This window comes from Nomascus leucogenys, chromosome 12 (assembly GCF_006542625.1).
Source record: "Nomascus leucogenys isolate Asia chromosome 12, Asia_NLE_v1, whole genome shotgun sequence".
Lineage (NCBI taxonomy): Eukaryota > Metazoa > Chordata > Mammalia > Primates > Hylobatidae > Nomascus > Nomascus leucogenys.
The window spans coordinates 66006414-66030637 of record NC_044392.1 but is presented as its reverse complement, the minus strand read 5'-3'; the positions used below and the strand labels follow the sequence as shown (position 1 = coordinate 66030637).

The window sequence follows — 24224 nt, the reverse complement described above, 5'->3', positions numbered from 1 at the left end:
TTCCCTGGTAGTCAGCAGGGAGGCCAGCAGCTAAGCTGACCAGGGTAAGCATGCAGCGCTGAGTCCTCTTACTCCAGGACTCACTCTGGAGGTCCCCACCCTCAACTCATCATTCATGTGTGACTCTGGAGGAGGAGGCTTATCCTGTCTGGGCCTCCATTTTTTCATCCGAGGCAACATGGGGTGAAAAATCTATTTCTGTGGTACCATCACTCCTTGCCCATGGATGGGTACAAACAGCTTGCATGGATGTGAAGAGCTAAGACACCATGTGCAGACGGACACCATCCTGCTGGCTTGGCCCTAAGATGCAGGCAGGACCTGCCAGCCACAAGTCTCCCAGCCAGCCAGGCAGACGCAGTGGGGCTGGGGGGCTGCGGAGGGTGGAGGGAAGAACATCAGCTCCAGGGCAGGAACAAGCGGAGGAGACTCAGGTAAGTCACTTCAGGCTAGCCATCAGCTTTTCCAGCCTCAATTTCCCTGTGTCTGGTGACAAAAAGTGTCCACATCAAGCAGATCCACAATCCCTCCTTTTAAGGTAACAGAGAAGAGACGGCTGCAAGTCCCACTGTGGAGTCATGGTTATCAAGGACCTTGCTCATGCCTCTGCAACTCCGTGAAGGCAGAGCCTCCCAGAGCCCCACAGCATACATGTCCAAAGAGCTTTCATAACTGAACCCCTACTCTGTGTTGTGCATTGCCCTAGGGACTCCCATATGTCAGCCCTTTTGACCTCATGACCACTCCTTGGGGAAAGTCTTAAAATTGCCACTGTACAAATGAGGAACGAGAGGCCCAAAAGGCTAAGGGGTTTGTCCAAAGTTACACAGCAAATGAATGGCAGAGCTGGGACTAAAATCTGGCCTCGGGACTCCCAAGTCCACTGCACCATTGTGGTGTCATTGCTTTAGAACCCATGTGAGTGAACAGACAATAACAATAGCACTTACTGTCTTCAGGCCCTGTGCTAAATACTTCGCAGGCCTTATTTCATTCAATACTCATAACACCTTGGTCAGAGAGAGAAGTTCACATCTCTATTTTATAGACACGGGAACTAAGAGAAGTTTGTCCAATGTCACACAGCAAATGACTTGGCAGAGCTACCAAGGTCAAATCACTTGTGAGTAGTGGAGTCAGATTCAAACCAGGGTATGTAAAGAACTTCAGTACGGGGAATGAGGACCTCAAACCTTGCACCAACGTGGAGAATGATTACGCTCCTCCAGAAGCTGAGCAAAGTCCAAATGCCAGACTCAGTGAACCTGGGCCAGGGCTGGGTTGGTAAAGGAGGGAGCAAGTAAACTGGACCCCTTTCTCAACAAGTCTGTTGGTTTATCTTTCTCAGGTTACTTCTTCTAACCTTTTATCAGTCTTAAGAACTGTGGTGTCAACATGTTATCTTAAATCATTATTGTACAGTGACCATGTCATTGTTGTATCCCCAGGGCCCAGCACGGTGCCTAGCATCTGGTAGCACATATTTGTCAAAAGAACAAAGTATTCTCTAATGGCCTCATTCAACTCAACCGTCATTAACTGGGTACCTATCATGTGCTAGGTACCATTGATCCAGAGGTGATTGAGCATGGGTGTCACCTGGAAGAAGTCTCGGTCTAGAGTGGGGACAGAATGTAACCATCGGTACCACCTTAAACACTTCAAAAAGTACTGTGGAGAATGAATGGATGGCAAATGACTTATCAGAGCCAGCATTGAGGAATGAGCCAAGTCCAGTGGGAACACAGGAAAAGGACCCTTTGCTCTGCCAGGAGAGTCACAGAAGCCTTTGCTGGTGGAGGATGAGATGCCATTTCAGCCTGAAATGATGAGGAGTTTGTCTTCAGCCATGTGGAGAAAGGAGCGTTCCAAGCAGAGGGACCAGTCTGAGCAAAGGCATTCGGGTGTAAAATTATTGCCTAGGACTGGAGTGAGGGATATGTAGCGCAACTGACAAGAGACTCCTCTTCAAGAGCAGGCCACATATCCTTTATTTCCCAGGGGGTGGAAATGGGCAACCTCACAGAGGAATTGAATCATAATGAATTGAAGAAAGAAAAAGCTCCTGAAGTTGGCATTATAATTAATAGGCTTAGGCTCATCCTACTAGTCCTCACTTAGACTCATTCTCATGTAGAAACAAAACGTGATTAATCACCTCAGTAAGTGCAATTTCCAAAAACATCCAGGGAAATCTAGGGTCCAGGTGCAGGACCTTTCCAATCTGAGTTGGATTTTGCCTCCAGGAGAGAGCATGGTTACCAGCCAGCATTTTCATCATCTAAGGGTCAGGTGCCTTGAAGTGTCTGCTGGCACCCAGGGAAGAGCCCCCCAGCTTGCTGTCACAGGACACAGCTGCTCCTTTCCTGGTCAGGTAGCTGGCCTCCCTCCCAGAATGGGACTTGAAGCTGGGCGGGCTGCTTGGGGGCTGCAGAGGAAGAAGGGGGCTGCCGGCAAACCTGCTGACTCAGGCTCCACGAGGGAGCAAGTAACACTGGACTCCTTTCGGCAGTCCGAGAATGGGGTAGGGGCGTCTTCAAAGGATTTCCCTCCCTTCCCAGTGCTTGTCCCTGCTCTCGGTCCGTTTTCTGCTAAGATTTGGGGATTTTCAGGCCTGGAGGGAAAGTCCCTTGGGACGATCATAGAGCGCTAGCACTGGATCAGCCTGGAGAGCGCGGAAGGAAAGGGTCGGTCCGCACAGGGCGCGGGGAAGGCAGGGTGGGGACGCGGTGGAGCCCGCGCTCGTTTGATGAAGGCTTGGAAGTGCAGCGCAGAAGACAGAGGGTGACTAGGAAGACGCGCGAGCGGGGCTGGCCGGCCGGCGGGTGGGGGAGGGGAGGCGGGGAAAGGCGGCTGAGTGGGCCTCTGGAGTGTGTGTGTCTGTGTCAGTGCGTGTGTGTGTGTGTATGTGTGTGTCTGGCGCCTGGCCAGGGTGATTTCCCATAAACCACATGCCCCCAAGTCCTCTCTTAAAAGGCTGTGCCGAGGGCTGGCCAGTGAGGCTCGGCCCGGGGAAAGTGAAAGTTTGCCTGGGTCCTCTCGGCGCCAGAGCCGCTCTCCGCATCCCGGGACAGCGGCGCGGCCCTCGGCCGGGGCGCCCACTCCGCAGCGGCCAGCGAGCGAGCGAGCGAGCGAGGGCGGCCGACGCGCCCGGCCGGGACCCAGCTGCCCGTATGACCGCGCCAGGCGCCGCCGGGCGCTGCCCTCCCACGGTAAGCGGCGGCCGCGGCGCTGGGCCCGGGGGGCTGAGGCGGGGGCTCGGCGGGCGGGGTCTCGGCGGCCAGGCGGCCTGGAGCGGACCCTCGGAGCCGACAGCCTGGGCGCGCCGGCTGCACTGGCCCGGCGTTCCCGCCGCGGACCAACCGCCTTTGCGCACGGACTGGGCCCCTGGCGCCAGGGCGGAGGCCAGTGGCGGCCCTGCAGCTGCACCGGGACTGCCAGGCTTCCCTGGGAAACGGAGGGCTGCACACCCCATTGCACGGAGGTGAACACTGAGCCACCTGCAGGCAGGAGCCCCCGCTCAGCCAGGGTGCCCTGCCTCTCTCCCTACCCACCACCACCAAGGCACGGGCGGAGTGGCTGTGCGCTGAGTGTGTGCCCTCCCCGGTGGGCATCTTCCTCATCGGCCACACACGTGCTTCCAAGGCCCTGCTGGGGAGTGGGCGCTTCTGGGCAGGGAAAGTTCAGGGGGTCAACCAGCTTATAGAACGCCAGGGCCTTGCTGGCAGAGGGACGGAGAGGGGCAAGCCACTGCTTGTTCCAGCCCACAGGCAGGAGCTACGGAGGACTTGGGTGGCTGTTTGGGGGGTGGGGTGGGGGACTGCAGCAGCCGGCAAACAACCCCCCCATCCCCCCCCACCCCCACCCCACCCCCGACCCGGGCTACTTGGGGCTAGCTCAGAATCTCTTTTTCTTGCAAATTCTGGTTTCACGGGTTGGGGAGATTCTGGGCTTTGTGGTGGTTTATGGTGGTTTGCAGTGCTTGAGGAAAATGGAAAGAGGGTTTAGTGCTGCAGAGCTGTGTCCAGGGGCAGGGTCTGCTCCTGACTCCGTAGGGGACGCCCTGCCCCAACTGTGGCAGTAGCAGATGCAGCCATAGAAAGTGAGGGTGGCACTGTTCATGACCAGTCAGTGGACTCATAATGGATTTGCTTCTGAGGAGTCCTGGAAGAAAATGAGAGGGGAAACCTGGGGGAAAAAGAGCAGAAAATTGTTTGGGGGTAGAGGACAGAGGGTTGCAGGTGAGGTGAGAGAGAAAGGGAAGAGTGGGTCCACAGAAAGAAAGTGCCCCACTGAGAGAGAGGAGATAGGGTTGAGAGGGGAAGGGAGAAGGGTTAGCCATAGGCAGAAAGCAAAGCTTCGGGGCTGAAGGGGAGACCACGAGGAAAGAAGAGAAAGACAAGGAGGCTGTGTTTAGACAGGGGAAGTCCAAGGGCCCGGTTCTGCCAGGTCTCTCCAGAGGCCTTGTCGAGGGGGAAGATGAAATGGAATAGGATGGGTGGCAGAGGAGGCTGGACAGCTGGACTGAGGTGTCCTAGCATCTCTGAGCCTGCAGCAGAGATTCCTTCTGAGGGCTGCTCCCCAGGCAGAAGCCAGGGCTGGGGGTGGAAGAGGCAGCCAGAGGAGAGCCTGCCCAGCCAGATGCAAGCCAGATTGTTAACCCCCCACTGTCTGTCCAGATCCTCCTGAGGCAGAATGGAGGCCCTGGGTCCAGGGGTATCCCCTTTGGCCACCTTCGAAGTCAGCCTCTCATGTGGTGGCTGCACTCTCCCCACACTGATGCCTGAAATATCATCAAAGCCAGACAGACCTTGGGGTTAAGCATTGCTCCCACCTTGCTCTCCTCCAGGGAGGTTGTCTTCCTGAGCGGTCCCTTTCATCCATACCATTCACTCCAGACCTTGAGTGGCAGCCAGCATGGGATAGATACACCGTCTAGTGGCCCAGTTTCCTCCAATCATTCCTGAACCTAAGGTTTCTGAGAACCTGGGCCATTGTTCCCACCCAGGGCAACCTCCCCAACAGAGCCGGAAGTCCCCCCAGCCCCGTGACTGCCGTCCCCCTCTTCCACACTTTCCCTCCTTCAGATCAGCCAGGACCCTCACAGTCCCTGTGCTGAGTGGTATTAAACCATCCTTTGCCTCTTCCTTCCATGCCTCCCACCCCTCTCCTGCCATCAGCTTCTCCCCATCTTTCAAGGCCTCGCTGAGGTCCCTGCTCTCTGCAGTCTCCCTGGTCACCCAGCCAGAGCTGCCTTCTCCTCCCCAGAAGAGCTGGCAAGCATTTGGGCTTTTGGTGATATGTAGATTAGCACACTGTTGTGGGCTGTTTCATAGCCTCCTTGTGTTTTTCCAGTGAGCAACTTATTTGCAGTATTTGTCTCAACATCTGGATTACTGAGGCAAAACCCAGAGTCCAGGATAGTGTCAACCCTCACCCTACCCTGCCAGCATTTCCCTGCATCTGGGGGCATCAGCCGCCAGGAAGCTTGGGAGCTCTCAGGAGGTGACCTCAAGCTGGAGAAAGAAAGCCCAAGAGTCTGTCTGCTTTTGGCTGAAGAAGGAGAGACCTAGGGCCAGGGGTAGGGATGAGGAGACCTCAGTGAAGAGAAGGAAGAGAGGAAGGAACGGGAAAGACAGGGCATCAGGAGCCAGTCCTATCACTCTGGGGCTGAGCAGCTACTGGGCCAGGTGGGTGCTGGGAGAGAAGAGGGGTCTCAGAAAACTTCCCCGTTATGGTAAGAGGTGGCTGGCTGAAGGCAAAGCCTGACGGTGCTCAAATAGGCAGGTGCCAGGCAAGGGATGGCCCATTACTGGCACTGGTGCCTCTGATTAATCAGTTGGGCTCCTTTTGAAACACACACCCAGGGCTCCAAGATGTCTCTGGCAAGGGATGAGTTCCAGTGAAACTGAGTTTGATCCCACAGTTTTTCCAGTGGCAGAGCCAGATCTGCATGGAACCAGGTGGGAAGAAATGCTGGGCCCAGGGGAGCTGTCTCTGGCTTGCCATCTGAAAGCCGGTGCATGAACATGAACTTGAGGGCAGTTCAAAAGGTGCTTGGCTCACTGTTGATGTTGCAGAGACAGAAAAAAATGGGTAGATGCAAGTCCCGCCCTCGAGTTTCCTGTGTCATTAAAATTTAGACTGGTAGGCACACCATCTGTGTCAGTATTAGTTCAATGTGTAGTTAGGTTTGGCTGGCTTAATCTGGAAAGGCTTCTTGTAGAAGGTGACATCTGGATTGTTTTCATGGGAGAACAAGGTTGTGCTGTGGCTACTAGAAATCCTGGGAAAGCTGGATTTGAGGGATGCTGTGTCCTGAGGTAAGGGGCAGAGCCTGTAGCATTGTAGATATGAGGCCTTTGTTTTTCCCCTGTGAGCAGGGCATGGGGATAACTGGGGAGAGTGAGACCTGGGGAGAAATGACACCCTCTCTGTCACAGACATGGCTGGGCTCCCTGCTGTTGTTGGTCTGTCTCCTGGCGAGCAGGAGTATCACCGAGGAGGTGTCGGAGTACTGTAGCCACATGATTGGGACTGGACACCTGCAGTCTCTGCAGCGGCTGGTGAGTGTGTGGCCATGCTGTGTTCTACCTTCTCCCCACTGGGGAAATGGAGACAGGAGACAGGGAGAAGGTCAAAGAGAGCAGCTGCAGGCAGGAAAACAGGGCAGTGCGGGGCATTGCTTGTGGTTCCCACTAGCTCCACCAGTGATACCCTTCACTAACCTTCCCAAAGTTAGGACCTCTGGTCTCCCCAGCTCTGAAGCCCTCTCTGACTCCCCTGCAGGCAGTGGATGGGGTGGCTTCCAGCTGCTTGCCTGGGTTAGTGATTGCCCAGGAACATCAACCACTGATTCTGAAAAGGCTTCTGAGGTCTGCTGTCCCTCAGTGGGATGCCTCCTCTGGGAAGCTAGCCCAAGTGGCCTGCTGTGTCCAGATGTTGCATCTAGCTCCTGGACTCTCATATGTGGCGCCAGTCTGGCATCAGAGCCCCACCCAGATTTGGAGGGGAAGCGCTCGCCTAACTCCCAGCCTTCCACACTCACTTCCCTGGCTCTTGCCCATACCCTGAGGCTGGGATGGCCTGCTCATCTGGGCCATGAAGGAGGCTGTATCTCATTCTAATCAGGCCCATACGTGGTCCAGCCAGGCAGAATCAGGTTGCTGTCATGGCTGCTGTCCTGCTCAGTGGGAATTTACCATCCCTCTGGCCAGCCAGGCAGGGTGGGGCATCACTGGCTAAGGCCAGCTCCAGGGCCCTGAGCTTGGGGCCTGTGGGCTGTGCCTTCTGCCTCTCTTGCCCCAGCACTACTTCTCCTGCATGTAGTTGCTGTAGCAATCCAAGGTAGACCAAGAGCCCCAGCATTCTCTGAGGCTTAAAACCCAGAACTGCTGCTCTGGGGCTAAAGAGGGCTTTAAGGGCATCCAGCTCCAACCCCTACAGGTGTTCAATCCCCAGAGCTTGTCCGGCCTCTGCGTGAATTCCTACCATGACAGGGTGCTCACTACCTCCCAGGGAAGATTATATCCTATATTCTCCTATAGACATCTCTTCCTTAAAACAAACGGGCATTTGTCAGATTTCCTGGGGTGGTAGAAGGAAAGAAGAGATTTCTTTTTCTTCTACAGCCTTCCCCTGGGCATCTGGAAGGCACTGATCTTCTCCTAGACTTGACTCTGTCTTTCCACGTGTGGTTGGCAGGGATGAAGTTCAAACCCCAATCCACTCAGAAGCTAAGGTCCCCGTTCTGAAGAAGGCTGAAGGCTGAGTTGAGCTGTAGGTTACCCTGCAATCATTGGCCTGCTCTCTCTTACAGATTGACAGTCAGATGGAGACCTCGTGCCAAATTACCTTTGAGTTTGTAGACCAGGAACAGTTGGTGAGTGATGGCTGTTTACAAAATCCATGCACCAGCCTGCATGCAACTCCCAGGGTGGGGTGTGTGGGGCAGCATGAAAGCAGCAGAATGCCTACCGCTGGAAAGGGTGAGAGTGCGAGGATCCATGGGTGCTCAACTCTGGGGTGCCAGGATCCAGGGCTCAAGTCCCCTGCCATTCTCTTCTCCTGGCCTGATACATAACAAGCGCTCACTAGGTACCAAGCACTTTGCTAATTTAGTTCTGACAGTACCACTATGTGGTACACAAATACAGTTTATTATCCACAGAGAGGTGAAAGGAGCATAGCTAGTAGGTGCTAGAGGCCTGATTTGAATCCAGGAAGGTTGGCTGTAGGGCTTGAGGCAAATCAATACTTCTTCCAGGTCACATGCTTTGCTTAAGGATGTCACTTCTCTTCACCAGGCCAACCAGCAGGCAGGGAGGCAGTCCAGCCCTTCCTGGACTTGCCCCACACCCAACCAGCCACCGAGTGCTACTGGTTCTGCCTCTCAGCATCTCTGGGTTCTGTCTCTTCCATCCCCACCTTCACCCCTTAATCAGTTGCTTGGACAATTTCAAGAGCCTCCTAACTGGTCTCCCTGCTTCTAGTTCACTCCTCATCTTACCACCAGGGGAAATTTTCTTTTTCTTTCTTTTTTTTTTTTTGAGACGGAGTCTCGCTCTGTTGCCCAGGCTGGAGTGCAGTGGCGCAATCTCGGCTCACTGCAAGCTCCGCCTCCTGGGTTCACGCCGTTCTCCTGCCTCAGCCTCTCCGAGTAGCTGGGACTACAGGCGCCCGCCACCACGCCCGGCTAATTTTTTTGTATTTTTAGTAGAGACGGGGTTTCACCGTGGTCTCGATCTCCTGACCTCGTGATCTGCCCACCTCGGCCTCCCAAAGTGCTGGGATTACAAGCGTGAGCCACCGCGCCCGGCCCACCAGGGGAAATTTTCGGAAACACCAACTTGCTGCCTTTACCTCCCTCTCCCAAAAACATCAGGGCCCCCATCACTCCAGAAGAAAGCCAAGGTTGTCTAGTCTGGGTTACACCAGGTCTAGCCATTCTCCTCCACACAATCCTGTACACCACCTCCCCATTCCCTGCTCCTTCCTGCCTCCCATCTTTGCACAAGCTCTTCCCAATGACTGTCATGCCTTTCCACCTGCCCCCCAATCATTATTCCACATCTATTCGTCTTTATGCCTCATGCAAAACTGCCTTGATACCCAGAAGTTGCCCCTGTCTCTGAGCTTACACACACCTGACCCATATGCACCTCTGTTAGGACTGGAGACCCCCTCATGGTCCAAAGAATAGCCTCAGTGTTTTATTCACTCACTTGCTTGCTCTAACACTCGTGCCTGAACTAGCATTTGCTAGGAACCTACTGGACTAGATGCTGGGGGTAGAGAGCTAAAGCAGAGTGGGTCTTCAAGGCAACTACCACACAGAGGTTATTCTTTGGACCATGAGATAGTCTTCAGCACCCCTATGTCCTGGACAATTTGAAGGGGCCATATGGTAAAAGATTTTTGTGAAAGCAAGCCAAGAGGAAGAAAGAAAGAAAGGCAGAGGGAGGTTGCCTGGAGCCCACCTTCCCTATGTACATCCATCGTAATTAAAGCCTCATATTCCAGAAACCCAGAGAACTCTCTAATCAGAATCCACATTTCCTTCACTCTAGCCCAGTCTCCAGTAGCGCTAGATCCCAAAGAGAGAGAAAGACAGGCAAGCCGAGGGCGGCATTCTCCTCATTGCTGGCGTGGTGTGGTCCCTCCCCTGGGGGAAGGGGGAGAGCAATCTGCAACCCTCCATCTGCCTGGGGTTGGGGGTTCCCAGGCCACTATGGCCAGGCCATAAGCCCCAGGTTCCTGTTTTTCAGAAAGATCCGGTGTGCTACCTTAAGAAGGCATTTCTCTTGGTACAAGACATAATGGAGGACACCATGCGCTTCAGAGATAACACCCCCAATGCCATCGCCATTGTGCAGCTGCAGGAACTCTCTTTGAGGCTGAAGAGCTGCTTCACCAAGGATTATGAAGAGCATGACAAGGTAGGAAGCCCTGAGGCCTGGAGCACTGAGTAAGGGCAGAGGGTGGCTGTGGAGGCACCGCTCCATCCACAGGCACAGAGTACATTCGCTCACCTCGCCTCACACCATTGCTTGCTCACTCTCATTCATTTGTCATCCCACCAACCTTTACCAGGCAGGAGGCATGAGGGATCATGCTGGGCCCTGACGATGTCATCATGAGCAACAAATACATGGTCCCACCCCATGCAGCTTATAGTCAAGTGAGCTTGGCAGCTGTTAAACAAACCATGACACCAGTAAACAGAATTACAAACTATAAAGACTGTTCATTCCAACAGCAAGCAGTTATTGTGTATCTAATGTGTACCAGATACTGTTCTAGACACCAGGAAACAGCTGTGATCAAAACAGACAAAAATCCCCACATTCCTGGAACTTGCATTTGGGGGTGGTGGTAGTGGTGGTGAGACAGTTAACAAAATATGTAAGTAAAATATACAATATGTAGCATGGCAATAACAGCATCAGAGAAGAGTAAACCAGGGATGAGAGGACCCGAAGGAGGTGGAGGAGTGAGCTGGGAACAAGAACCTGAAGGGCTCAAGGAGAGCAACAGGGAACTCAGACTTCCATGGAGTTGGGGAAACAGAGACAAGAAAGGCTTCTGAGTAAGCAAATACTGATTTGAGCTCCAAAGATGAGTAAGAGTTGAAAGCGGTAAAGCTAGAAGAACATTCTGGAACAGGAAAAGCTATGCACAAAGCCCTAAGGTAAACAAACAGGAAAGTGCACATTCAGAGACCCAAAGGGTTATCAGCATGGCCAGAGCATGGGAAGTGAAGGAGGGGGAGGAGAGAAGGCAAGAGCCAGATCACCTGTGGTTTTAGAGATGTGGGATTTTGTCTTAAGGGTGAGGGAAGCCGTCGTGAACAGGCATGTGGCTTAATCTCAGGTTATAAGACTGATCTGGTTGCTGTGTGGAGGATAGACCACAGGGGGCAGGAATGGAAGCTGGGAGACCAGCAGAAGGTGCGAGTCCAGGCTAGACACATTGGCAGCTTGGACCAGGGTGGGACAGTGAAGGTGGAGGCAAGTGGACTGGACATGTTCCTGTGCGTTTGGGGGCAGAATCAACAAGACTTGTTACGTGCAGTGGATGTGAGAAGCTGAGGGAAAGAAAAAGCCAAGGATGGTTTTTCTCTTGAGCACCTGGATATTCCAATGATGCTGAAATGGGGATGATCCATGGGCAGAGCAGGTTTGAGGGAAGACAGTTCAGTCTGTGGCACAGCAGACGTGAGGTGCTCATGAAATGGTGAGTGGAGACGTCGAGCAAGCAGTTAGGTGTGCGGGTCTTGAGTGTGACCGGCAATGCACAGATCTGTGAGGCATGGGGTTCGGCTTATCTGTGAAGCCATGGGACTGGACAGCACTGCCACTGTGAGAAGAGAAGCAGGCCCAGGAACCCAGCATTTGGAGGGCAAGCAGAGGATGGGGGACCTGGCAAGGGGCAGCCTGAAGGTGGGAGGAAAAGAGGGAGAGTGCAGAGTCGAGGCACTGCATTCCAAGATGGAAAAAGGGATGGAACTTCATAAGAGTGTTGAGAAATCAAGCAAGGTGAGGGCTAAAATTGTCCATTGGATTTGGCAACGTGTCACAGGTGCCGGATCAGGGTGAATAGAAAGAGAGGAAGTAGAGACACCACTGTGGAAGAACTTGGATCCGAATGGGGGCAGGAAAAGACATGCAGCTGGAGGGAGTGTGTGATTGAGGGAGGACTTTTTGTTCTGTTTTTGTTGTCGTTGTTGTTTTGAGACAGGGTCTCATTCTGTTACCCAAGCTGAAGTTCAGCAGCACAATCACAACTCACTGCAGCCCCAACCTCCCAGGCTCAATTGATCCTCTGACTTCAGTCTCCTGAGTAGCTGGGACAACAGGCACACCCCACTATGCTCAGCTATTTTTTGTAGAGATAGGGTTTCGCAATGTTGCCCAGGCTGGTCTCAAACTCCCAGGCTCAAGCGATCTGTCTGCCTTGGCCTCCCAGAGTGCTGGGATTACAAATGTGAGTTACTGTGCCTGGCCAGGAAAACATTTTTAATAAGAGAGGTATTAAATCTGTGGTTTTCCAACATTAAGATTCCTAAGAATCACTTGAGGAATGTGTTGAAAATGCATATTCCTAGGACACACCCCTACAGAGTCTGATACACTGGGTGTAAGAGTGGCTCCAGGGCCGGGCGCGGTGGCTCATGCCTCTAATCCTGGCACTTTGGGAGGCCGAAACAGGTGGATCACCTGAGGTCAGGAGTTCAAGACCAGCCTGCCCAACAAGGTGAAACCACATCTCTACTAAAAATACAAAAATTAGCAGGGGGTGATGGCGCATGCCTGTAATCCCAGCTACTTGGGAGGCTGAGGCAGTAGAATCGCTTGAACCAGGGTGGCGGAGGTTGCAGTGAGCCAAGATCGAAACTCCATCTCAAAATAAATAAATAAATAAAAGACTGACCCCAGGAATCTGCATCTTAAGCAGCTGTCCCACTGATGATTATGACCCCCTTGGATATTCACCTGTAGACAGGTGTGAATGCTGAGGGGCAGGCTCCAGGAGAGAGGGTGGGCGAAGCTAGAGGAGCTAGCTCCCAGCAAGTCTCCGGAGAAGACAGTGGGAGGGATTCGGAGCTCCTAAGGGACAGTGAGAGTGAGACTCCATCTCAAAAAAAAAAAAAAAAAAATGTTTACCAGATAGACGTATGAATGAGAAAACTGGGCTCAGCTCCATCACTCACCAGCTAGGAGGCAGTGACCAAATAAACTGCCGGAATCTCACTCTGTCTCCCAGGCTGGAGTGCAGTGGTGCCATCTCAGCTCACTGCAACCTCTGCCTCCCAGGTTCAAGCAATTCTCCTGCCTCAGCCTCCCGAGTAGCTGGGATTACAGGCACGCACCACCATGCCCAGCAAATTTTTGTCTTTTTAGCTGGGATTACAGGAACGTGCCACCATGCCTGGCTAATTTTTGTCTTTTTAGTAAAGACAGGGTTTCACCATGTTGGTCAGGCTGATCTCGAACTCCTGACCTCGTGATCAGCCTGCCTCAGCCTCCCAACTTGCTGGGATTACAGGCGTGAGCCACCGCGCCTGGCCTATCTGGTAAACATTTCTTAAGGGCTGACTGTGCACAGGCCAGGGGGATGCGGCGATGCCTTCAAGGACTTCACAGCTTAGAAAAGCCCATGTTTCTTCCCTGTGAAGCTCAGTTTAAGGAAAAACAGGAAAAACTTGGTATCTGTGATTCAGTGGCAGTTAGGCCCTGGATGAAGCTGTGAGCATGCATGGCATGACCTTGTGTGAAAGGAGAGGTGGGCCCGGGAGTGAACCCTGAAGGATGGCAGCATTTGGACATCAGGAGGAGAAGGGGAGCTTGGTAAGGAGACAGAAAGAGCAGCTTGAGCGGTGGGAGAAGACCCAGGATGATGCAGCTTCTCAGAGCTCCAGTGGGTGTAGGAAGCCGGGGCCCCTTGAGCAGCACGGAAGACAGGGCTGGGACCTCCTCAGCCCTCCCTCCAAGACACACTAATCCCAGCAAAGGACCCACATGCCTGGCGGCTGCCCCATTCCCTTCTCCACACCACAGCTCAATGATTTTTCTCAAACTCAAGTCTTACCATGCCACCGCCCACCCCTAACACCCCTTCAGATGTTTTCCCTTTGCTCTGTGGACAAAACTAAAAGTTCTGGTCTTGGCCCATGAGGCCCTCAAGACCGGGCCCTTGCTAACCTCTCTCCATTTGCATCTCTTGCCACGCTCCTCCTAGATGGTAGTGCTGCAGCCACCCCAGCCTTCTTTTAGTCTTTGGGCTTTTCATGCATTTTCTTGCCTCAGGACTTTTGCACAGTCTGTTCTTGCAGCCTGGACAGCTCTCTGGAATCCCATCTCTTTCCTGGTTTCTCTTGCTCATCTTTTAGTTGATTCCTTGGGGAAATTCTCCCTGAACACTTGTTTAGTTCCCCTTGTTGCACACCATCGGATGGCCCAGTACTTATTCATAGAACTCATTGCACTTGTAACAATGTGTTTAGTCCCTACTGGATTGCTGGACTCAGTGTCCAACTCAGCCAGGAACGACCTCTCTCTTGTTCATTGCATGATTCCCAGGTAATTACCATACGCCTGGCACATAAACATATGTTGAATGGGTCTGTGAATAAATGACATATCTCATAACCTCAGGACTCATTCTGCTGCAAACCAGGGGAAAGGGGAGGGAGGAAACAAAAGGGAAAAAGAAGACAGATGTGAGAAAGGCCAAGGGAATTTGACAAACAAGACGGAGACACGGGGCCAATGGTCATGCTCACAAAAGGGGGCCCTGATCTCCTTCCAGGCCTGCGTCCGAACTTTCTATGAGACACCTCTCCAGTTGCTGGAGAAGGTCAAGAATGTCTTTAATGAAACAAAGAATCTCCTTGACAAGGACTGGAATATTTTCAGCAAGAACTGCAACAACAGCTTTGCTGAATGCTCCAGCCAAGGTAAGCATGGCAGGGGCCAGCAAGTGTGTAGGGGTGGTAGCATATGGAATGGGGATTGGGAGGTGAGATGTGAAGCTGGGGGGACCCCTGGGGAGGCAGCCTGGCTGCTACTCGTGTTCCTGTGTGCATGAATGTGCTTGTTTCGTGTACATATGTGGCTTCACGTACCTCCGGTCCTGGGCACATGTCTTTTCTGACATGTGTGTGCATGCACACCTACATATGTCTGCATGTGGCAGCATCAAGAAGGATCACGCTGGTGCCTTGAGATTAGGGAGTGGAAATGGGAGCCTGTCTTGGGAGCCCTGTAGGTATGGAAGCTTTCCCCACTGGCTCTGCAGGCTGGCTGAACGTGTGGGGGGTTCTGTGGAGACAGCTGACACCCATCTGGGAGTCAGGGCCCTTGCTCCAGGAGCTCTGCTGCGAATCATCGTGATACCCTGGCTCCAGAAGTCCCCAGGATGCCTTGGGCGTTTCCTCAAGGGACAAGGCTGGATTTGAAGTCTGAGCATCATTGGAAATCCCAGGGCTGGCTCAGCTGCATACATGTGTACACTGCGTGTCCTCGTCTCTGCGTCTCGTGCCACACGTGCCCTCCTACATTCAACCTTGCTTCCCAAGGCAGGGTCTAGGGCCCTGCAACCTGCCAGTGGCCAAGTCCAGTCTCGTTGCTTCAATCCCAAGACTTTAAGCCTTGGCTGCATTCTAGCCCCAGCCTGTTCCTGCCTGTAGCTGTGGCTGTGTGGCTCTTGGCTATGCATGAAACCAGTGTCTCTGGGGCTTGAAGTTGTCCTGTGTTGGTCCGGAAGGCAACTGTTCAACCTCCTGACCTGGCTGCTGCTCATCCCTAGCTTGGCCTGTGGCCAGTGGGAACCCCTGCATGGGCTGTTCTCTTATCTTCCTTCTCCCCCACCCCCAGTGTGTGCATCTCAACCCTGCTCTTTGTCGCTGCTCATGAGACCCTGCATACGGCACCTTCCCTGTGTCATGAGCACCCACTCTAGTCCCATCCTCTTCTCAGCCCCAGGGCTGAACTAAGAGATGAGGGCCCCCCAGACTCACATTCCCCTCTCCCCCTGCTCTGGGAAAGCTGTGCTGGAGGCTAGTGACTCTATCTCCTCCCCATCTTTCTCTCTCCCTCTCTCTGTGGTTCTTTCAGATGTGGTGACCAAGCCTGATTGCAACTGCCTGTACCCCAAAGCCATCCCTAGCAGTGACCCAGCCTCTGTCTCCCCTCATCAGCCCCTCGCCCCCTCCATGGCCCCTGTGGCTGGCTTGACCTGGGAGGACTCTGAGGGAACTGAGGGCAGCTCCCTCTTGCCTGGTGAGCAGCCCCTGCACACAGTGGATCCAGGCAGTGCCAAGCAGCGGCCACCCAGGAGCACCTGCCAGAGCCTTGAGCCGCCAGAGACCCCGGTTGTCAAGGACAGCACCATCGGTGGCTCACCACAGCCTCGCCCCTCTGTCGGGGCCTTCAACCCTGGGATGGAGGATATTCTTGACTCTGCAATGGGCACTAATTGGGTCCCAGAAGAAGCCTCTGGAGAGGCCACTGAGATTCCCGTACCCCAAGGGACAGAGCTTTCCCCCTCCAGGCCAGGAGGGGGCAGCATGCAGACAGAGCCCGCCAGACCCAGCAACTTCCTCTCAGCATCTTCTCCACTCCCTGCATCAGCAAAGCGCCAACAGCCGGCAGATTTAACTGGTACCGCCTTGCCCAGGGTGGGCCCCGTGAGGCCCACTGGCCAGGACTGGAATCACACCCCCCAGAAGACAGACCATCCATCTGCCCTGCTCAGAGACCCCCCGGAGCCAGGCTCTCCCAGGATCTCATCACCGCGCCCCCAAGGCCTCAGCAACCCCTCCACCCTCTCTGCTCAGCCACAGCTTTCCAGAAGCCACTCCTCGGGCAACATGCTGCCCCTTGGGGAGCTGGAGGGCAGGAGGAGCACCAGGGATCGGAGGAGCCCCGCAGAGCCAGAAGGAGGACCAGCAAGTGAAGGGGCAGCCAGGCCCCTGGCCCGTTTTAACTCCGTTCCTTTGACTGACACAGGCCATGAGAGGCAGCCCGAGGGATCCTCCAGCTCGCAGCTCCAGGACTCTGTCTTCCACCTGCTGGTGCCCAGTGTCATCCTGGTCTTGCTGGCCGTCGGAGGCCTCTTGTTCTACAGGTGGAGGCGGCGGGTGAGCAGATCCCCATGAGGAAGAAGAGCGCGTTCCTTAGGGCAGGGGCAGAGCCTGGCGGGGGTGCAGGTGGGGGGACAGCTCGGGTGCGGCCTGAGTTCTTCAGACACAGAGAGATAGGGGCTGGCTCAGCACAGAGGATGAGAGGTGGAAATGGAGGATTACTTCGAGAATTGGGAAGGCTCAAGCCATAAGGTCAATGGGAAGGGACTGGAGCAGAAGGGAGCGGGAGAGAATATTCATGGGCTGACAGCAGGATGACATCCAGACGGGCAGGGAGCTGGAGGAGGAGAGCAATGCTGTGTGAGCGTGTCAGGGCGGGCGTACGCTGGGAGCTCCGCAGAGCCTGGGGCAGGAGGACCCATAGGGAACAGCTTGCAAGGGCATGGGGAGAGGAGAAGGGACACCATCAGCAGAGAGACCTCACAAATCTCCCTTGGGCCCCTGGCTGATCTCCACTTTTGGGAAGCTGGGAGGACTCTTGCAACTCTCTCATAAATACCTGGGGCAGCCCTTACTGGGGATGGGGACACCGCCCCCCCCACACTCCCCCAGCTCCTCAGTGAGTGCTCTTTCCTGTCCTCAGAGCCGTCAAGAGCCTCAGAGAGCGGATTCTCCCTTGGAGCAGCCAGAGGGCCGGTGAGAGCTTGACGCGGGGCTCTGGGAGGCACTGGGGGCCTGGCTTGGGATCTATTTCCCTTCTTCGTGGTGGTGGGCCTCTCCTGCTTGCTCTGAGGAAATGGAGCTGCGGAACAGGATGGGGGAGAGAAGAAGGGCCTCTGTCCTTTCCCAGATATCTGGGCTTTTTCCTGATTTCTCCATAGAGTTAGACAGTTCTGGGTCTTTTCAATCTGAGAGGGCCTAGAGCATGTGTGGGGCTTAGGGGTAAACTTACGGGGTCCCCTTATTCCCCTGCTCCTGCTGATGTCTAATGCCAGCCCTGTGCTCTGCCTGCAGCCCCCTGACTCAGGATGACAGACAGGTGGAACTGCCAGTGTAGAGGGAATTCTAAGGTAAGATTCTGATTTTGATCTCCACTCCTAAAACTTACCTATACCCTTTTCCAGTCACCCTCACCTGTTGGTGACACCAGTTCCCCTGAGGCCCCCACACTGACTCCCATGCCTCTCTCCGGTTCCCTTTCCATACATCGCCAGCCAGGTCCAGCCACCCTCTCCTTTCCAGGTCCTCAGCTATCCCCCTGCCCCTCCTTTCCATCCACCCCCGCTGAGGCCAGGGATTATTACTTCTGCATTGGGCTTCTAGTGTTGCTGCCACCTTTGACCTCAGAGCAACTAAACCCGCCTTTTTCAAATGTGGCCTTTATAAGGTCTTTACCCTCCTGGAGAATCTTCAGTAGCTCTGTGTGGCAGCCACTGCAAGCCGTATATTCTTGGCTTGGCTGCCAAGCCCCTCCAACAGCAGCTGCTTGCCAGATCGCCACCCCCCCCACCATTTGACCCTCCTCCCCAGCTGAGGTCAGTTCTGCTTCCTTGCCTTTAGGATCATGTTGACGTAGAACCTGAGTCTTAGAAGGGCTCTCAGGGGTCATTTGGCCCTGGGTCCCACCCCAAAGGGACTGCCCCTCTCCATGTCCCCAACAGGGAGCCAGCCAGCTGGCTGTCACACACTCCCAGTTCCAGGCCAGCTCCCTGCCTAGCCACGGCCCATGCCATCTTCCAGTCAGACTGGGAGAAACGTCTTCCTCATGTGAGGCAAAACTGGCTTCCCTGCCCCCTCCATACTGCTCCTCCCTCCTGTTCTCATGAAAACCCTCAGATATTTCAAGTCAGGTGTCCATGTCCCCTTTGAGAATTCTCTAAGCTGAGTATGGCCAAGCCCCTCAAACGTTCCTTATATGATATGGTTTTCAGACCCCTCACCATCCTGGACACACTCGTTTGTCAATGTCCCTCTGAAAATGTGGCGCCCAGCCCTGGACACAGTACTCCAGATGTCTGACCAGCTCAGAGAGAGTACAGTGGGACTGTTACCTTCCTTGATATGGACAGTATTCTTCTCTTTGTGCAGATTAAGATTGCATTAGTTTTTTTCTTAACAACTGCATCATACTGTTGTCATATGTTGAGCTTGTGGTCTATTAAAACCCCTAGTTCCATTTCCCATAAACCTCTGTCAAGCCAGACCATCTCTACCCTGTACTTGGACAACTTAACTTTTTTAACCAAAGTGCAGTTTATATTCACCTTTGTTAAAGCCACCTTGTTGGTTTCTGCCCATCACCCGAACCTACTGAAGTTGTTTGAAACCCTAATTCTGTCATCTCCGTAGCCCTGCCAATTGTGGCTCCTGCACATTGATGAGTGCCTGCTGTTGTCTTTGCCCATGTTGTTGATGTAGCTGTGACCCTATTGTTCCTCACCCCTGCCCCCCCCAACCCCAGCTGGCCCACGTCTTCCCCCTCCCACCCAAGCCCACAGCCAGCCCATCAGGAAGCCTTCCTGGCTTCTCCACAACCTTCTGACTGCTCCTTTCAGTCATGCCCCTCCTGCTCTTTTGTATTTGGCTAATAGTATATCAATTTGCACTTATTTGGATGTTGTTTTCACATTTTTTAAAATCTTATTTTATATGTATTGTACATTCCACATCCCTAAGATTGTAAGCCCCTTGAGGGCAGGGACTGTCTTCCACTTTTTTTGTGTTTCTTTTTCCATCCTGGGTTCTACTAAGAGAGGGCCTCTCCACATTTGCCAAACATGCAATAAATGTTGACTGACTGACTTCAGGGCTGACTCACGGACTGACCCTGGCCAGTTGTCTCTAACTGACCAGCCTCTAGCTGACCAGTTAACCAGCTAACTGACTAACTCTGACTGACTGGCTGACCAGCTGGCTGGGTGAATGACTAACCAACCAACTATCTTGGTAACTGCCTAACTGGCCGGCTGTTGCTTGGGGAGCCCATTGAGCAACTGACTAGCTGATTGCCTGACTAACTGGCTGGTTGGCTGACTAGCTGGGGTGACCCAGTCAAGTTTCCAGTCACACCCTTTACCAAGTGCAAGCCAGTGCCGCAGGGCACTCCCATGTGTGGAGTGACAGGTCTGGGCCCCTTCCAGAGAGAGAGGGAATTTGGCAAATGCTCAAAACCAGGGGAACCTATTTAGACAAGAGCCAGCAGTAACAACATATCTGGAATCCTGGGGTCTACCTTGTCAGTGGGGTGGGCTAAGATGGGTGAGTGGGTCAGCTGGGGCACTGGCAAGACTGTGAAATGATCCAGGCCTCCTCAGAACTGGTGGCTGGTGGCTCAGTGCCACAACACCCTTCCCACTGGTTGCCTGTCCCCAAACCCCTTGCCGTGTTCTTGGCCCTCTGTCCCACCCCTCTACACGCCCATCCTCCTTTCCCCACTTGCTTATTCTCAGGCCCATCCCAAGCTTTCCTCTTCCCCCTCAAGATTTCGCTTGGAGAGGGAATCCGGGACAGGGGCTACATCCAGACCCCACTTGGCCCAGCAGGTCCAGCCCTAAGGTGGTCTCCAGGCCAGGCACCAGTGGCCTTGGAGAGATTGAGTGCCAGCCCCTAGACTGACTGCTGCTGTGATTTGAGAAGTGAGAGAGGGAAACATAGAGGCGGAGACTGAGATAGGGACTCAGAGCCACAGAAAATGCAGACACCAGCACCTCAGCCCTAAGCAGCTAGGAGATGGGGCAGCAGGCTGGAACTCACCCACTGGGTCCTTCTCCCCTCCTGGGCCCTAGCTGGACCTGTGGCCTGGCTGTACCCAGCATGGCTCATGTCCAGTTTATGGTTCCCCTTCTTTCCCTCTAGAGCATGGGAATGGGCAGGGAGCCAGAGGCTGTGGTTCCATCTTCCCTCCTTACCCAGTAGGGCCTATGGATGTTAGGGAGGGAGGCTCCACACAAGGTCCAAAGTCAAACTGTTGGATGGGGTCCAGGGGATTTCTGCTCTGGGAACAAAGCGTCCTGAGGATGCTGGGCAAGAGGACAAGGATGGGGGTGGAGGGGGAGAGGACAAGGCCCTGACTCCCATGGATGATGCGGGGCAAGGCCCTCGGCCCATCCAGTAGGGGCTGGGTTGCTTAGGGGTGGCGTGCCAAATGACAGTGTGGGAATTTCCTTGTCCCAGCACTGCCTCTAGACTTTTCCTCTCTGGCCCAAGTTCTTCCTCTTCAGCTATCTCTGCCCTGCTGTCTTGAATATCATATGTGATGCCCCTCTGATGAATGCTGTGGAGGTGGAAATGAAAGATTCTTCTTTGCTAGTGTTAGCAGGAATCACTCTTTGTTTACTGGACCAAGGCCAACGAGATGACCTTGCCTGAGGAGGGGTCCAAAGACATTCAAGTGCCCGCTTCGATCCTCATCAGAGCCCTCTGCTTGAGCAGTAACCCCTCTTCCCAGCCCTGCTCAGACCTCTCCCGGGCCCCGTTATCTTCCACTGAGGCCCTGATTCCCCAGGAGGAGGTAGGAGGTGAGGCCAGTTTGGCCAGAGGCCTGGGCTGGTGCCAGCGAAAGCCGCCTGGTCTCTCTGTGGTGTCTGGAAAGGCCAGGGAAGGGAGGAAAGGAAGTCCCGCCTGCAGCACCGCCAGCAGCCCACAGGAATGCCACACCTCCCAATCCATGTCCTCAACGACCCTCCCCGCACTCCCATCTGCTGACTAGCCTTTCTTTCTCTCCCACAGCTGGACGCACAGGACAGTCTCTCCGTGGGAGGAGACATTATGGGGCGTCCACCACCACCCCTCCCTGGCCATCCTTCTGGAATGTGGTCTGCCCCCCACCAGAGCTCCTGCCTGCCAGGACTGGACCAGAGCAGCCAGGCTAGGGCCCCTCTGTCTCAACCCGCAGACCCTTGACTGAATGAGAGAGGCCAGAGGATGCTCCCCATGCTGCCACTATTTATTGTGAGCCCTGGAGGCTCCCATGTGCTTGAGGAAGGCTGGCGAGCCCGGCTCAGGATCCTCTTCCCTCAGGGGCTGCACCCTCCTCTCACTCCCCTCCATGCCGGAACCCAGGCCAGGGACCCACCGGCCTGTGGTTTGTGGGAAAGCAGGGTGGACGCTGAGGAGTGAAAGAACCCTGCACCCAGAGGGCCTGCCTGGTGCCAAGGGATCCCAGCCTGGACAGGCATGGACCTGTCTCCAGAGAGAGGAGCCTGAAGTTCGTGGGGCGGGACGGCGTCGGCCTGATTTCCCGTAGAGGTGTGCAGCCTGAGAGACAGGAAGAGGAGGCCTCTGGACCTGCTGGTCTGCCCTGACAGCCTGAAGGGTCTACATCCTCGGCTCACCTAAGTGCCCTGTGCTGGTTGCCAGGCGCAGAGGGGAGGCCAGCCCTTCCCTCAGGACCTGCCTGACCTGCCAGTGATGCCAAGAAGGGGATCAAGCACTGGCCTCTGCTCCTCCTCCTTCCAGCACCTGCCAGAGCTTCACCAGGAGGCCAAGCAGAGGCTCCCCTCATGAAGGAAGCCATTGCACTGTGAACACTGTACCTGCCTGCTGAACAGCCTGCCCCCGTCCATCCATGAGCCAGCATCCGTCTGTCCTCCACTCTCCAGCCTCTCCCCAGCCTCCTGCACTGAGCTGGCCTCACCAGTCGACTGAGGGAGCCCCTCAGCCCTGACCTTCTCCTGACCTGGCCTTTGACTCCCCGGGGTGGAGTAGGGTGGGAGAACCTCCTGGGCCGCCAGCCAGAGCCGGTCTTTAGGCTGTGTTGTTCACCCAGGTTTCTGCATCTTGCACTTTGACATTCCCAAGAGGGAAGGGACTAGTGGGAGAGAGCAAGGGAGGGGAGGGCACAGACAGAGGCTGCAGGGCGAGCTCCGACTGAAGATGGGCCTTTGAAATATAGGTATGCCCCTGAGGTTGAGGGAGGGTCTGCACTCCCAAACCCCAGCCCAGTGTCCTTTCCCTGCTGCCGACAGGAACCTGGGGCTGAGCAGGTTATCCCTGCCAGGAGCCCTGGGCTGGGCTGCGTCTCAGCCCCACCTGCATGGCACCCAGCTTCCATCCACTTCTCACCCTTCTTTCCTCCTGACCTTGGTCGGCAGTGATGACTTCCAGCTCTCACCTACCCCCTCTACCATCACCTCTAACCAGGCAAGCCAGGGTGGGAGGGCAGTCAGGAGAGACAGGCCTCAGCTTCCAATGCCTAGAGGGCCTCCACTTCGAGGCCAGCCCGTGGTGGTGGCTCTGAGGCCTAGGCAATGGGCGACAGGGCTGCCAGTTGCCCCTGGGCTCCTTTGTGCTGCTGTGTGCCTCCTCTCCTGCCGCCCTGGGTCCTCCTGGCTGAGGAGACCCTGCCCTACCTGGCTGCTGGGCCCATGACTTTCCCTTCCTGCCCAGGAAAGTGAGGGTCTGCTGGCCCCACCTTCCCTGTCCTGATGCTGACAGCTTAGGGAAGGGCAGTGAACTTGCATATGGGGCTTAGCCTTCTAGTCACAGCCTCTATATTTGATGCTAGAAAACACATATTTTTAAGTGGAAGAAAAAAAAAAACAAAAAAAGGCATTCCCTCTTCATCCCCCTACCTTAAACATAATATTTTAAAGGTCAAAAAAGCAATCCAACCCACTGCAGAAGCTCTTTTTGAGCACTTGGTGGCATCAGAGCAGGAGGAGCCCCGGAGCCATCTCTGGTGTCCCCCCAGGCTACCTGCTCAGGAACCCCTTCGGTTCTCTGAGAAGTCGAGAGAGGACATTGGCTCACGCACTGTGAGATTTTGTTTTTATACTTGGAAGTGGTGAATTATTTTATATAAAGTCATTTAAATATCTATTTAAAAGATAGGAAGCTGCTTATATATTTAATAATAAAAGAAGTGCACAAGCTGCCATGTGAGTCATGAGAAAGTTGCTTTTGGGGTGTGGGTGGCAAACATCAGGGTGGGTGGGCAGCAGTTGCTGGGTGAACCCCAGCTCAGAGAACCTTTTTCCACAAAACACAGGGGAGGAAGGTTCTCTCCAACTTTCAGTCTTGTTACCAAAACCTCCTGTATTATTGCTGTCCCAAACACATTCATCTGCATATCTGCTCGTATTGGGCAGAAAGTGGCCAAAACTCAGGCCTGGTCACTGGCCCCTGCTCCTGCCCAGCCTAGCCCAGCCTGGGAAAATGGCTGGTTGGGCTCTGTCCAAGGGCCCCGGGGGCCTGCAAGGATAAGGCTCCTTGACTGCTGAACCCTGCTGACCAGGGCAAAGGTTGCTGGCTAGGTCCTTGCAGGCTCTGAGGTGAATGAGTCCTGTTTCCAGGCTGGGAAGTGAGTGTGGCTAGCAGGGGAGAGCCAAGAGTTTGTGTGAGGGCCGCCATTTGGGCTTGATCTTGCTACTGGAGCTGGAGAGGAGACTGAGGGTGTGGCTTTCCATGGGGAGAGGGGTGTTAGGCAGGGCCAGAGGAGTTGAAGGCCCAAACATACACCCTGGGCAAAGCTATGACAAGAGGGGCCTCCCCATCCCCGAGGGTGTGGTAGACAGCTTTGGATTAGTGGTTCCCAACACTGGCTTCCAGGAGAATCACCTGGGTTGTTTAAAAAAAAAATACTGATCGCCGAGCCCCACCCTAGATCAACAAAATCGAATCTTAGGGGCGAGGCTCAAGC

General features: G+C 54.5%; 1 protein-coding gene across 3 annotated transcripts; it reads left to right on the top strand.

The window, feature by feature from the left end:
• Positions 1-2955: 2955 nt before the first annotated feature.
• CSF1 (colony stimulating factor 1) lies at positions 2956-23460 on the top strand. 3 transcript variants are annotated; one of them, XM_030824878.1, is made up of 9 exons: positions 2956-3212; positions 6444-6566; positions 7820-7882; positions 9768-9938; positions 14311-14458; positions 16512-16642; positions 17229-17281; positions 17600-17655; positions 21314-23460. In XM_030824878.1, the coding sequence occupies exons 1-8, from the start codon at positions 3174-3176 to the stop codon at positions 17640-17642; spliced, it is 771 nt and encodes a 256-aa protein (XP_030680738.1). In that variant the 5' UTR covers positions 2956-3173; the 3' UTR covers positions 17643-17655; positions 21314-23460. The 3 variants fall into 3 exon arrangements, with proteins under 3 accessions (XP_030680738.1, XP_030680736.1, XP_030680737.1); XM_030824876.1 differs by having other exon boundaries at positions 15618-16642; XM_030824877.1 differs by lacking the exon at positions 21314-23460 and adding an exon at positions 18517-19194 and having other exon boundaries at positions 15618-16642.
• The last annotated feature ends 764 nt before the right edge of the window (positions 23461-24224 follow it).

What these genes read in the sequence shown, in the direction of transcription:
- CSF1 (XM_030824876.1), top strand. Translation starts at nt 3,174, where the DNA reads ATGACCGCGCCAGGCGCCGCCGGGCGCTGCCCTCCCACG. An exon ending in TTGTAGACCAGGAACAGTTG is followed by an intron (nt 7,883 to 9,767) that starts GTGAGTGATGGC and finishes CCTGTTTTTCAG; the next exon opens with AAAGATCCGGTGTGCTACCT. An exon ending in ATTATGAAGAGCATGACAAG is followed by an intron (nt 9,939 to 14,310) that starts GTAGGAAGCCCT and finishes ATCTCCTTCCAG; the next exon opens with GCCTGCGTCCGAACTTTCTA.